At 25.5% G+C, this 15,502-nt stretch overlaps 2 protein-coding genes across 7 annotated transcripts in view; one reads left to right on the top strand and one right to left on the bottom strand.

Moving 5' to 3' along the window:
* Positions 1–4,631: 4,631 nt before the first annotated feature.
* LOC126908928 (trimethylguanosine synthase-like) lies at positions 4,632–5,322 on the top strand. The gene is made up of 3 exons (XM_050691263.1): positions 4,632–4,666; positions 4,750–4,886; positions 4,946–5,322. Exons 1-3 carry the CDS (start codon positions 4,632–4,634, stop codon positions 5,320–5,322), a joined length of 549 nt encoding a protein of 182 aa, XP_050547220.1.
* A 6,584-nt stretch (positions 5,323–11,906) lies between these two features.
* The window catches only part of LOC126908929 (sushi, von Willebrand factor type A, EGF and pentraxin domain-containing protein 1-like), a 13,724-nt gene continuing 10,128 nt past the window's right edge, over positions 11,907–15,502 (bottom strand). For 4 of the 6 annotated variants that reach the window (XM_050691264.1, XM_050691267.1, XM_050691266.1 and 1 more), the window contains 6 exons: positions 14,806–14,965; positions 14,302–14,453; positions 14,077–14,250; positions 13,828–14,007; positions 13,170–13,343; positions 11,907–12,994 (listed from right to left, as the gene is read on the bottom strand). In XM_050691264.1, the coding sequence (XP_050547221.1) occupies positions 12,783–12,994; positions 13,170–13,343; positions 13,828–14,007; positions 14,077–14,250; positions 14,302–14,453; positions 14,806–14,965 (1,052 nt within the window). In that variant the 3' untranslated portion in view covers positions 11,907–12,782. The remainder of the gene's footprint in view (positions 12,995–13,169; positions 13,344–13,827; positions 14,008–14,076; positions 14,251–14,301; positions 14,454–14,805; positions 14,966–15,502) is intronic. The other 2 variants (XM_050691265.1, XM_050691269.1) reach the window with 2 other exon arrangements.

The raw sequence follows: 15,502 nt of genomic DNA, 5'->3' as shown, positions 1-15,502 counted from the left end.
CGATACCAATTTGTTTAAGTTTAATTTTTTTTTGTTAATGTCATGCTCAACTAATCGGCTTATATTAGACTTGAAAAAAAAAATTAAAAGTCCTATTTTTTTTTAATATTCATTTTGAAAATTACGAATAATGCTTAGTATTTTCGTGTCCATTTAATGATAAACGATAAATTTTATCGTAATGAGCTTAAGTGACCAGTTTAAACAATGTAAAATTTAAATGTTTCNTAAATTTTATCGTAATGAGCTTAAGTGACCAGTTTAAACAATGCAAAATTTAAATGTTTCAAATATTTTCAAAATGCTTATTTAAAATCATGAATATTATAATTGTTGAACGAATAATTTCAGTATTTCCTAAAAATATTAATTTTTTAATCGTTTGACAATGGTTGTCTGTTAAAATTTTTCGCTATTCAAATACCACTAATCATAAGAAATTAATGTATCATTTAACGTTTGTAAAATAATCGTCTTCTACGACGTGTTTAAATATCACTTTATGTTGTATTATATTAATTTTTATTTATTTAATTGTTAAGTTAATTTACCGTTTAGCTATTTGTATCAATATATTATTTGTGTTATTTGATATATGGTGAAATTTTGTTAAGAAAAATTATTGGGTACTTTTATTGTGCCGCCTACTTATTGATATTGTAGTTAGATAACTTAAAGTAAATGAATTGTATGTATTATATTAATAAAATATACTTAACGCTCATTTGTTTTTCAATTTAGTTTTTATTGTAAATCATAACTATTTACAATAATAACACTGGTGTATGTGCACTCCGTCCAAACTACATACTCACTTTAATTATTAAAATGCTTGTAATTCAATAAGTACTTATTCTAACGTTATTATATCATGTAAAAAGAAAAGAGATAAAAATCAACTTTTTTTTATTTAAAAAATTTAAATTTTTTTTTCTTATTTCAGACAAATAATTAAAATTATGCTTTTAGCTAAGTAAAAAGCCGTTGAAATTAATTTGTAATGAATGTAGTAAAATATATTTAATTAATTAAAAGTTATAGAATTTATTAGAATATATATTTTTAAGTATTAATATCGTTCAAAATGTTAAAAAGTCAGTCAGACCATAAAATAGATTTTGTTATCTCCTTAAAACATAAAAACGACAGATAATTAAAATTTAAAGGATCTTATAATATTACTACTCTATACTATATGTTGCTGTACTGAAAAAATTCTATGCTAAAATCAACAAACTCATTATTAATGTACGTCCAATAAATTCTTTGTTACATTACTCTTAGTCTTTTGTTTATTTAATCATTATTTTAATTTTAAAAAGAATAAAGAATTTATTAAAAGATAAATTTTTTTTTAAAACAATTAAAATAAACTGTTCATTAACAAAAAAAAACCCAGCACAGGGGGGTCGCGGCACAGTGGTGACGTGGCATAGTTGGATCAAGTATAATGATATTTGACAGTGATTAAAATCACTATAAAAAAAAAACGCTTCGATGCAAATCTTTAGATAGTGTTTAATTTTAAAAAATTGGTGGATTATTCCAAAAGCTTCATAAACTGCTAGTTCCTTATTAATATCCTGATTAAGATAAAGTATGTCGAATGAAAAAGGGATTATTAAAAAATAGTATTTCCCATAAAAAAATTATATTGATCAATANATTAAGATAAAGTATGTCGAATGAAAAAGGGATTATTAAAAAATAGTATTTCCCATAAAAAAATTATATTGATCAATACACTTTTCAATAAGTTATAGCATTATAAAGTTAAAAATGTAAAAAATAAAATCGAGTATTTATACAATAATAGCATTTAGTAGCTACATTTTCACCTTGAAGATAAAATAAAGTCCGAAATTTTTTTTTTCAATGATAAAGTATATTACATTAGCTTTAATTTAAGATATATATAAAAGTGTCAGACCTTCCGGAACATTTTCAAAATTTAAGTTAAAAAAATTAATTTTTTGTGAAAAAGTTGTCATTTTAAATCCCCCCTTGTGGGCAGGTTAAGGGTTAAATTTATGAAAAAAATATACCAAATGAAAGGTGATATTATGCATCTATATAAAAAAGAATTATATTGATATGTTCATTTTTGAAAAAGTTATAGCAATTTAAAATAAAAAAAATTGAAAAAATTTCGAAAATTAGCGATTTTTAAATTTGTAATTTTTTTGGAGGTTTCCCCCTTTTACGGGGAACGAGGGAATTTTTTTCAATTTTTAAGGGTAATGTCTTCGACTAGATACGATTTGTGATCTTTTGACGTATCATTGAAAGAAATCGGTTCGGTGAGAGCTGAGAAAAAGTGGTAACAGACACAAAAAAAAACACATCTTAGTAAAACCAATACCTTCTCAGCTTCGCATCGAAGCTAAAATAAGGCGAGTTTAATAAAATTGAAGTATTTAAATAAAATAATTGAGTATTGTTAAATATTGTTATATTGAATCAAAAAATGATTGTATGGCTTATTAATGTTTTCGCATTTTTACAGCTTTTCAATTTTTTTTGCATTTCTAAGATTTCCTATTTATTATATATTGTTAATAATTCTCAATAAAAAATGACATATAATCATCAATATTTGGGCTCAACTGGTCGTTAAGAATAAATTTGATTACTTCTATATATAACTCTAAAGCGTTTGTAAACTCAAGAACATGAAATTGGATTATCCAATTATAATTTTATTTGAAGTAGACTATACATATAACTTCATCTGATCAAATTATATGACACTAATTGGAAATGACCAATTTTTCACTTGTTGGCTAATTTAGAATATTTTACAGCAATGAAAAATATAATAAGAGAAACTAAATAGATTTTTTCGTTTTTTGAAAATATTATCAAAAACATTTGCTAAAATATTCACAAAAAAGATATTACGGTAATTTTACGTTATTAACTATGACTACGTTTTGATTAATTATTACATTTACTTATATTATTTTTATATTAATTAAAAACGATCTGTTAATGGTCGAGATGTTTAAAAAAATTTATTTGATATAGTAATTATTATTTATATGTAGCTTAAAATCACGGAAAATAAAATTAAAACTAATCAAAGATTTATATTTTATAATAAAATTGAGAAACTGATTTAAGTGGATAATTTTTTCACCCCTCTCCAAATCAGATTTTAATGTACACCACTGTAACTACGAGTTTAGAATTTATCATACAATATTATAGTCTAGAAATTCTCCATCCTTTTGTTTTGCTAAATAATAATGAATTCAACATAAATAAAAAGGAAGCACAGTGGAGTCGTAGAACAGTATGGACATATTTGGGACAAGTATAGATGATATTTAACAGTCATTAAAGTCACTATTATAATAAACGCTTCAATGAAAATCTGTAGATAGTGTTTAATTTTAAGAAATTGGTCGATTGGTCCAAAAGCAAAATTAACTCGNGCATATTTGGGACAAGTATAGATGATATTTAACAGTCATTAAAGTCATTATTATAATAAACGCTTCAATGCAAATCTGTAGATAGTGTTTAATTTTAAGAAATTGGTCGATTATTCCAAAAACAAAATTAACTCCTATTTTTTGTTCTACTTTGACTGTCATTTGCAAATACAAAATAGGTCATCGGAACAAATTTTTTTTTTGAACTTCTAGTACATAAAATAAGCTTTATTTTAATATATATTTAAAAGACGCCGATTTTCAAAAGTTAAGATAAAAAAGTTATACTTTTTATACAATTTTCAAGTTTTCAAAAAAATTTTCTTAAAATTAAAACTACTGACAATTACTAAAAAATAATTATATCTTAAAAACTATTTCTATGAAGCTAAGTTAGAATTTTTTTTTTTATAACATTCTTTCGATAATAACTTATTTGGTCACTATGTTACAATTGCTTTTTATTCTGACGTGTACGGCATGTATAATTTGAAGAATATAAAATAGATATTGGCTAAAAACAACCTATGGCGATCGTGAAATAATATATTTATCTTTGAATTAATGAAAAAATTTGTTTTAGCAACGTTATTTGTCGTTGGCTAAAAAATTGGAAAAAAATTAGTATAAAAGATTTAGTAAACTAAAAATTCATTGGGACTTTTAGTCTAACCAGCGAACAAAGAACATATAAGCTCCTGTGGAAGCCAACCAGTCTAGAAGTCTGTTATATTTTTCATATTGTTTAAATTTATATTTTTTTACTTCAATTTTTTTCATCGAGTGAATTTCATTGACACGATGGACACTTTTCCTATTTTTTCGTCATGGTGTTTGTTTATTTTTATACTCCTATTTCAATTATTCAAGATCTCGCTTTTGGTGGTATTTTAGTTTTAATATTTCTTATATTTTTGGATGATGAACTTTCTAAGCAGAACAAAACTATGAAGTCGAAAACTAAACCAATTAGTACATCAGTTTCGTCAACAGACACCGATGCTACAACTATTTTGCTAAATATTTTATCTGATAAAAAGTCTACAGAAACATCCACACAAATTACGACTGTTGAAACCGAAGAAAACATTTTTGAGAATAAATAGACACTCGACAATTCTATTGAAACTAACCTGAACAGTGCTTCTTTGAATATATCACAATCCCACCTAGCGGACAATGACTTAACCAACGATGTCACCCTCTGCCAGCTCCAAAACGATACAGAGGTAAGTAAGAACAACATTTCGACTCAAATAAGTCACTCGACTGAATTAATTGAATCACATACACCAGATTCGTCATATACCAGTAACACTTCGCCAATTAAACATAACTTGGACAGTAATAGTTCCAATAAAACTAGCTCTCATGATATTCCAAAGCACTTATGGAATAATAGACACTTCTTGTTTGAAAAATTTGATGACATAATTCTTTTGGACTATGGTATTTAATTAATACTCTTTATTAATCTTTTATTTTTTTAATGTTAACTATTATCTTAGAATCATTTTATTCCGTGTGCTCTGAAATTTTGAGCAAGCATATTGCCAAGAGGTGTGAGGGTTACAATGTAGCGATGGACCCGTTTTGTGGCGCCGGAGGTAATGTAATTCAGTCAGCAATGAAGTATAAAAAAGTGATCGCGATAGACATTGACCCGAACAAATTGGAATTTGCTAAGAAGAATGCGGAAATATATGGTGTGAGGGATAAGATTGAATTCATCGAGGATGATTTTTTCACTTTAGCTAAAGACCTAAAGAAATACAAAGCTGAAGTCATTGTAACTTCGTCTCCATGGGGAGGACCGTCGTACAAAAACCATAAAACATACAGTTTGGAGAAAAATATGTGTAGTGAATACGATGGTGGCGGTTGAACGATATTCGAATTGGCCCGAAGTATTCCTCCCAACGTTGCACTACACATACCTAAAAGTACTGATCGAAATGAAGTAAATTTTTATTTCATACACAATACATATAACATCAGTTAATATTTTTCAATTCATTTTTTAGTTGTTCAAATTAGGGAAATACTTTAATAACAACATAGAAATACAGAATAACTTTATTAATGGAAAACTGGATTCCATCACCACATTTTTTGGTAGATTCAATAACATGAACTCAAAAAGCAAACAAACTTATATAATACTCTTCAATCAAAAAAGAAAACATAATTAATACTCGACATGATCAAATTTTACGATTCAACTGATATAGACCATTACTAATCTCGACATCATCAATATAGACTGTTACAGATTTTGACCAATCAGTAATTAATGATTATGAACTATGACAAATTCATCGATTTCAACAATCATATTTACCGTATAACTCTTATATTTTGCTTCAGCTATAACTGCAGGATGATCCTCTTATCTTTAATGATAAGTTCAGACAAGTATACACTTGTTATTTACATTTTTGGTGCTCACCAGTTATTTTTTTATTATTATTTTTATTTGTTATATATTTTCATTCTTTAATTACTTTGTATTATTCATTATTTTTTTTTTTAAATACTTTTTATAATAAAAACATGATTTTTTTAATATTATTTATGCCATTGAATTTGTGTTTCTATTACACAATTTTCATTTTATGATTGTTATTCATTTCTAACTTTTCTATTTGTTTTCTCACAATTTTATAAATCATTGTTAACGTGTCTTAATATACTATTTGTGTTGTAAATCAGTTTTATTAATTTAAAAAGTAATTTATTAATCATTTTAAATGCAAAAATATAAAATTCCTTATTTTCATAGAATTATCTTGTTTATTTTAGTTAGCGACTTATATGAAATAGCAATAAATAATTTTTTTATACATTATTTGAATATTACTATAAGTTAAAAAAATATTCGTCCTGAATTATTATCAACTATACTAAAAGGCCGCCGTAGTTAAAATGATTTTATATTTTCAACTTAAATTGCTATTATTATTTAAAAAATATATGCATAGATAATATTTTTTTATAAATATTTCATACATATCTTTTCCGACCTACTTTTTTTAGATATCAGATCATTTTCCCTTATACAGAAAGGTTCAACTTAAAACATACGTTTAAAAAATAGAAGTTTTTCAATTTGAAACTTATGTGACTATAAGTCAAAAAAAAAATTAGACCCACAGAAAAGTCAAAGCTGGCAGTCCCTATTCTAGTTACCTCCTGAATAACTACTCTGATTTATTTTATAATAAAAAAAACTGAAGTGCATATTAATGAATTTGTTAGCTAACATTCTAAATATGTGCTAGTTTTCTTTTTTGTTAATTAAGTATCATATTTCCAAAACTAAAAATGTATCCAAAACATTTTAATTAATGTTGTGATTCTAGGAATAATTTTTTTGTAAATTAGTTGGGATAAAGGCGAGGAAAAAGATATAATTTATTGAGTAACATGTTAAAAAAATATTTGGAATATTATAGAATGACAGAAGAACACACAAATAGAGTTAAAAAATTAATAAGCAACAAAGTAATGTTATTCAACGTTGTAGTTGAAACATATTATCATATCAAACCTATTTCAACAATATATACTTGAAAAACAAGAAATTAAATTGGTTAAGAAATTTATAATTGATAAAGGGGAAATCTTTTTTAATTTATGAAAGTAATATCATTAATTAGATACTATTTATGATAATTTAACGTTCCATTGAAAAAAATTAGTTAAATGAGAGGTGAAAAAAATGAATGACAGACACTAAAAAAAAAAAGAGTAAAAAATGTGCATTATGATTAAGAAATTCTTTCTCACAAGGAGTGACTCTGAAAATGGGTTCCCTTATATTCATTGAAGTTATTTAATCTAATAGAAAAATCAAACGAATTTTATATTGTTTTTTACGTCAAAAAATTCAAAAAACTCATTATTATATTATATTATTATATATAGTGGCTAAAAGGACAACTTAAACTTATTTACGAAATTCAAAGTTTCTTTTCCTAACCAAGGGGAGGCAAAATATTCAAAATAAGTTTAAATGTATAATCAATGTAATTTAGATTCATGTAACTTAACTAAAAATTGAAGGCATCATTACTATAGTAAACCCTTATAAGATATTATTAATAAAATTTTAACATTAAAATAGTATGTTTTTAACTATGGAAGCTATTTGCATAAAAAGATAAATTTAATATATGTTTAAAGGACGCAATATTTTCCAAACTTTATCAAAAGTTATGTTGCAAAAGTTGCTATTTTGATACCTCTATGGGCAGGTATAAAGTTAAATTTTTATAAAACGTGTACCAAATGAAAGATAAATGCCTAAGATAATTATATAAAAAAAATAATTTATTTGGTTTATTTATAATCAAATTTTGACACTTTTAAGAAAAAAAGTTTTAAAAAGTCGAAATTTACAGATATTTAAAACCATGGAGTACCTGCTTTAATTTCTCAAAAAGTATTTTATATATTATATTTTATATTTATTATTTAACACTATCTTTATTGTATGTTAATGATTAATTAATAATATGTATAGGTTAGTTAATTATTATAAAACATATTTTTAAAATAGTGAGGAAAGTATTCTGTCCAAGTAGATAGTTTCTTTAAAAATTAGAGAAATACATTTGTTAAAAATACAAAAATTAGGAAAACAAAAGAAGGTTATTACATTTGTTTGAAATATAAATAGATAATAATTATAAAAACTAAAAGCACTAAGAAAAAAATATTGAGTAAAAATTTCTATTTAAATAATTATTACAAAAGTATTGTTTGCATAATTTCTATGTCATCTTCATAGAAATCTATATATCAGGTGTTGGATACACATCGGTGGAATATGCTTTCAAGAAAATGTGTTATTGATTATTCATGTTATCGTTGTGTTACATCGAGTTATTGTCGGTTTTCTCTCTATGTCACCATTGTCGCCGCCATCTTAACGCTTCTTCTGCTATAAGCTCTATGGCGTTTTGCGAGCCAGTAATTTTGTATTCGTTTTACTGTAAAAAGAAAATATCACCTTTGCGATTGTCGTATCCTGTGCGCTTAGTTTATCGCCGTTGGGTCTATATATTTTATAAGATACATAAAAATACCGTTCACAGCATATTGTACACATTGGTCAGCTACTTGCAATCGACTTCAATTGATCCTTTCAATATTCAACATTATCATCAGCCGTTTCATTTAGCCGATAAGTATAATGCTTGTTCATCTATCTTCCTAAGACTCACTTGTATAATTTAATATTTGTTTATATCATCGCCTTAGTGGCATTAGTCTTATGTCATATTAGTCATATGTCCCCCCCATCCACATTGGTATATATAAGATTTTATATATCTCGTATAATACATTTAATTGTTATAATTATATTTTGTAATATTCGTTCTACATTCAAACATACAGTCCACTCACCTTATTCCTCATCCTCAGCATAGCTAAAGACTTAAGACAAAATAAAACCCCGAACGTTAACGAACCCGCGTGAATACCACCGGATGCTGCGTTCATACTTTAGGAGTAGCACTAAATATTTGCTCTCGTGGAACTTGTGATATAACAGTCTGACTTCCAATACATATCTCTCTTTTAATCAGCTGCAGAAAAGGATTCGTGTTACCATCATAAATTTGCAGTTCTTCATAATGATGGCTGTTGTGAGTATAATATAGTTTTAGGCGGCATTAAGACCCATTTTACGATTGCTTTAAAATGAACACAGTTATGCTATAAACTTTCAAAAATATGTATTATTGTTTGGTTTAATTTTTAATTGTCATAAAAATATTTTAAGGTATCTGTCCTTAGTATTTTTATACATTATCTCTAAATATTATACATAGCAATGACTATTGAATTTTTCCGAAGAAAAATATTGATAAAATAATTCTTGTATACTGAAGTAATATTCTCTTTCTTTAGTAATTTTACTTAATTTCTTTTTTAAGCCTCGACCCATTAATTTATGTTAGAAGATACATTAATACGGTAAATATATTAAATATAATCATAGTTTGTTTAAATTTTAGTGAGAATTAAATAATTTTGAATTTCATATACTAAAGTTTTATTACTTGTGAAGTAACTATTCTGTGTTTTTTAATTTTATAAGTAATTTTGTTTACTTATTTGAAGAAAGGTAATAATAAAATTACTTTTGACGTCTTGATTCTTCGGCCATTCTTTTTTATATAGTATTAAGAATGCTTTCTTCGACTTTATTAATTTCATTTGGTGCAAGATTTCTGGGTTTGTTGATATATTTATATTTCCCAAATTAATTTCTTGGTTCAAATTCTTATGAATACTTCTCACGCGATTCTTTTTCATGATCTTAGCAGGGATACAAGAGTACTTCTTATTTCTCGTTTCTAAAATGTTTATACGTTTAACAACAAATTTCTTATAATTTTTTGCCACTATAAACAAATAAAACTTTAATTAATAATTGTAAATTGTTTAAATCTCTAAAAAATCTTTCTTCAACTTAAAGCAATAAATCGCCAAAAATAAAATACCTTTAAGATGTGCTTTGATTCGCTTCACAATAGTAGTGTACCGTTTAGATTAAGTAAGATTATCATAATAATTTCTAAGTTAAATAGAATTTAATTGTGTAAGTATATAATCAGAACATTGGAAATTTAAGAGAAAATATAAGAACCATCGAATGCAAAACTCCAACTGATAGATTTGACAACATTCTGTTATAAACAAAATGGTATCTAACAAAAATTGTAATAGTTTTCACTGTTTCAATGGATACAAAAGCGTTTATTATACAATTATCTTTATTTTATTTGTAAACTGAATAATTATTATAATTATTATATATTAAAGAAAACATAATGGATGTTATTGTGCCTTTCATATAACCATGTGTATAAAAATATCAGCATATATGATATTTTGATGACTTTTTTGTTCATAAAAAGTGGTTCTTAAAAATTTGTCATTTCAGAAATGTTATTTTTGCCTCTCACTTTTTGAACTTTTAAATTGCCCTGCCTTTTGCAAAATTTGAGTCTCAGTTTTAAATCCTGAACAGTGACTAAAATCACTGTCAAACATCTATTCGATGCTTATGATATTCATGATAATTTTTTTGTATAAATAATTAAATTTGTCTCTTCTTCTTTTCCTCGCCTTATCCCAACTACTTTTAGGGTCGGCCAAAGAATTAATTTGACCCAAACAAATTTTTTTTGAGGGTTGGGAAAATAAATTGCAGTCACAAAAAAAACCTCATAGTAAAATAATATTAACATGAATAAGAAATTTCTTCTCACGAAGGGAGATTAAATAAAACTGTCCATATTTCCTAAACATTTTCAAAAATTAAATTGAAAAAGCTTAACTTGTGTGTAAAAATTCCTATTTTAAATCTCTCTCCTGGACAAATAAAGATTCAAATTAAAAAAAATTTTAATTATATTAAATGAATGGAAAATACCTAAGGTCTCAACATAAAAATAAATTATGTTGATTTGTTAATTTTTGAAAAGTTATGGTAGTTTTAAAAAAAAAAAAGTGAAAAAAAGGACAATATTTTAAAAATTGGAATTTTTTTGAAAATTTCCGCCATTTATGGGAAAGAGAGAAATTATTTTAATTTTTAAGGGTTATGTCTTCAACTAGTACGATTTGGGTATCGTTGAAAGAAATCGATTCAGTGATAGCTGAGAAAAATTTGCAACAGACAAAAACAAAAAAAAAACACATCATGGTAAAATTAATATTTTCATAGCTTCTCATTGAAGTTAAAAAAGGTTAGAATTATTTATTGTTGGAATTTATGGCACTTTTTAGTCTTACCAAGCATAGTGTATGATTGTTATTAATTAGGATACAACAGACATAATTATTTGATGACTTTTATTGTTTTGATTTAAGGATGTAGCGCCATCTATCTTACTTAAAGAATGTAAATAATAATAGTTTTAATAACCAGATTGTTCAACGTATATTTTATACGTTAAACAATCTGGTTATCTGTTACGCAAATTTAGGATATTTTTCGAGTACTATGTGTAAATAATCCTTTTTCAATAAAAATTAAAAATATGACCAGAAAATAAAAAATCATTACTTTTTGTCGATATTTTTATACTTTTAAAGATTACTATCTCTTTTTTATTTATTAATATTTAACTTCATTGAAGTGATTTAAAAGTTATTTAAAACCAGGAAAGCATTAAAATCATTAGAAATTTTAATAAATATCGATCAATTTGTTAATAAATCAATTCATAAAAATATTAAACAGTTTTAAATTTATATTTTTTATTTTTAACCTATGAATAATAATAATAATAAATACATAACGTTATAATTACATGATTTAAAAAACATTGCTATTAATTTTCAACAAAATTTTATTTAAACTAATTAAGTAAACATAAATTAATTAATAATCAAAAAAAATATTTGAAATATTATGTATAATTATAATATAACATGTAAAAACGCAATAACAACGACTATTTAACATAATACAGTATTTTTTTATAACTTGGTTATAATATGTATTTTTAAAACTAAGTAGAATACTTAAAAACTTACATAAGCTAAAATACTAGAAATACTATACAAAAACATTACTAGGTATATTTCATACATGTAAACTGGAAAATTGTCAAAGATGAGCTATTTCTTCTAAAAATTGAATTGTCAAAGAATATTCAAAGTAAGCTCATTAGCCATTTATCGTTTTATTTTTTTTATGTACTTAAAATGTCCATATAAGTAAATTTAATGTAATATACTTATTTTTTACTTATCGTAAACATCTAAAGGCCTTGAAAATATTTATCAGTAATAACAATATTTATAATATTTCAATTTACGCTTACCTAGTTTTAATCAAATACATTCTTACCTCTAAAATCGTTTAGTTTTTTTTCACACTAATAAGTATTCCAAAAATAACATTTCTTTATTTCATAGTAGCGTTCATTTTAAGTAATTTATTTCTAGCTGATTAAAAATGTAGTTATAATTAATTACGCATAATAAATCTAAAAATTAATCAAACAGGCTTGTTCAGATGACTTTAGAAAATATATATAGTTAAATGGTAATTTTAATAAATTATAAGTAGATTTTATCGATTGCTCTTTTGATAAATACAAAAAGTAATCAAATACTAGTGGAATGTTGTATAGTTTATGGTTAAATATACCTAATATTAAACCTTCAATTTTCATTAATAAATTAACAAACTATTATTAGATTTAACATTGTTCAGTTTCCAGTGTAATAATGACCACCAAAAACTTAGGAAAGTATTATAACTTAAAATTGAAAAATATTCTGAGATCCAACAAATTATAATATACTTTGATTAATTCAAACTATCTGTTGGGTTTCATTTTTAGGAGCACATGTAGGTATTGAGTTAGACCATTTACCATATTTTAAACACTTTAAAATTGGAACACCTTTAATTTTGAAATTATCATCGCAGCTAAAAGTGATCACATCGTCAATAGCATAGTAGAACTTAACCATTGACATACGACCTCGTATCACTGTGCCTGGGTAAGGACATGCTTGAACACCTGGACAATAATCTTAGTATTAGAAATACATTTTATTAACGTCATAAAGCGACTTCGAAATGATAAAAAATACATTCGAAGGGATTTAAACAATAATGGCCAGAAGATCCGTCGAGGCACTTTGAAATAAGCAGTACTTGTTCGAAGTCGCTATAAAAAAATCGTCTCCACTTACAAACTGGCAATGATGCTGACCAATTTCCATTATCCTGACAAACGAGATTCGGTTGACCGTCCAATACGTAATAGGGCTCGCAGTTGACGGACACGCGTTCACCTGGTCTGTAGGAGTTTTGAGAAATGGCCAAATAACCATGTGGCGGGTCTCCTGGCCAAGGACATGTAACTGCTACAACACACCAATTACACTTCTTAGGGCCCAACAGTTATTTGAGAAATATAATTAATTTCGAAGTCACTGATTTCCTTGTACAACATAAATATATATATATAATTTTTATTAAATTTCCGCTGTACAAATAATTGAATAATTTTGTTTAACTCAAATTTTTGAATTATTAAAAAAATAATAATACACATAAGATATAAAGAAATATGTGTTTAAAAAAAATAGTTCAAGGATATTAAAGAAGTTTTTCTTATTTAAAATAATAAATTTTAGATATTAAGAAACAGAGAAGATTACAACATTATTGAAAAGTATTTTATTTTAAAAGCTCATTTATCATTAAAATTACTAAAATATCTAAGACAAATAAGAGCTAATTGTGTGTACAATAAGCGACGAATTTTATTGAAGTTTTAGGAGTAACTAAAACATATACTAATTTTTATACACTATATCTTTGAGTAAACAAAAAATATTTATAGACCTGCACATGTTGGAAATGGTTGTTCCCATTCGCCGGTCGGTAAACAAGTTGAATGAGTCGGTCCAGTTAATCCAAATCCTTGCATACAGCTAAACATAATTTCGCCACCAACTTGACGGCTCAGCACAGCTACACGTAGATTTGGATCAATGAGTTTTTCGATTTCATCACATTCGATTACTAAAAATGTAATAATCAGATAAGTAAAATAAATGATAAATGTTAAATCCTTTGATATATCAAACTTACTCTCACACGATGGGATGGGATCACTCCAGTTTCCTGAAGGAAGACAATTGATTTCTGACGCCCCAATCAAGTTGTACCCTTTAGCACAGGAAAACGTCACACGGGTATTGAGTTTTGTATTTTGACTTCCAATCGTCAGACTCCGTTTCGATGGTATAGAGGGACAATGCACAGCTAATATTATTATTGGCAATTTTAGTTAATTTTAATAACAATTTAGCTAACCTTTTACAATTATTTCGACGGAATGCGTATGTCTAGTAGGCGTAATACATGAAAATACACCCGAGTCATCTCTGCTTGCATGATAAATACTTAGACGGTACTCGAGGTTAGGATCACGCCCGGGATCTGTCGTCCAACCTTCGGGATATTTTCTGAAAATAAAAAAGAAATCATTTCAGTTTTATAAATTATCAAAACTAGTAAGTAGTTTAAACATAGAAACGGACAACAATATAAAAATTAAATTTATTAAAGTACCGTAAATCCTTGTAAAACCCCAGCTAAAATATTACATATGAGAACTATTTATGTCTATAAATGAATAAACTTAAAATTAAATTTAAAAAAAATTACTACTTAAGATTATATTCACTGAGAATTCATTTCAAATAAAATCTTTGATCTACGATATCACAGTTGTATGCTTTTATTCTTTCAGAATATGTTTATGACTAGACATATTTAATATATATAACTAATTTAATTGAAAAATAATACTATTACCGAAATGAGTGACTGACATTCCACAATGGAGTACCAAACCGTTTGATCCACAAACATTCCATGTGTAATATAGTTCCTGGATACACAATTAGTTTTCCTTCGTTACTTTGGGCAATAGGACCGAGCTGATGACGAAATAGTATAGTTGGTGGTTTTTCCACTTACAAAAAATAAAACGAAAGAAAGAAATATTTTATTTTTTTACATTAATGTACAAAAATCAAATAAATTATACTAACGTAATGTGCACAAAAATATAAATTAAACTAAGGGTCAGAATTTAGAAAACAAGCCAAAAAATATCAACATTAAAATATGATTATTACACGGTTGAATTTTAATAGTAAAATATTTGACAACTTATGAAAAACATTCCGAACTTAATTAGATCATTTTTATACGTATAGAATAATCATGCATTGGTGTTGATAATGTATAACGACAATAAAAGGGCCTTTATTACATACACTATTTTTCTTTCTATTGTTATACAGTTTCAGTATTCAAAACATTAACGTAAAGTAAATAATTAAAAAGCGAAAAATGAGCTTTTAAAATTTATAATTTCTTCGCGTTTATTAATTACTTACAAAACAAGTTAAATTAAATTTTTCTTTTTTAAAGTTCAAAAAAAAAAAAAATTAAATAAGATAAAATGATTTCAAAATTAGTATTATTAGGTAGAGTCCTAAAATCT

Source organism: Daktulosphaira vitifoliae, unplaced genomic scaffold (assembly GCF_025091365.1).
Source record: "Daktulosphaira vitifoliae isolate Bord-2020 unplaced genomic scaffold, ASM2509136v1 Scaffold_44, whole genome shotgun sequence".
NCBI lineage: Eukaryota > Metazoa > Arthropoda > Insecta > Hemiptera > Phylloxeridae > Daktulosphaira > Daktulosphaira vitifoliae.
Note: the sequence above shows the minus strand (reverse complement) of the source record. Positions and strands in the feature narration are given on the sequence as shown.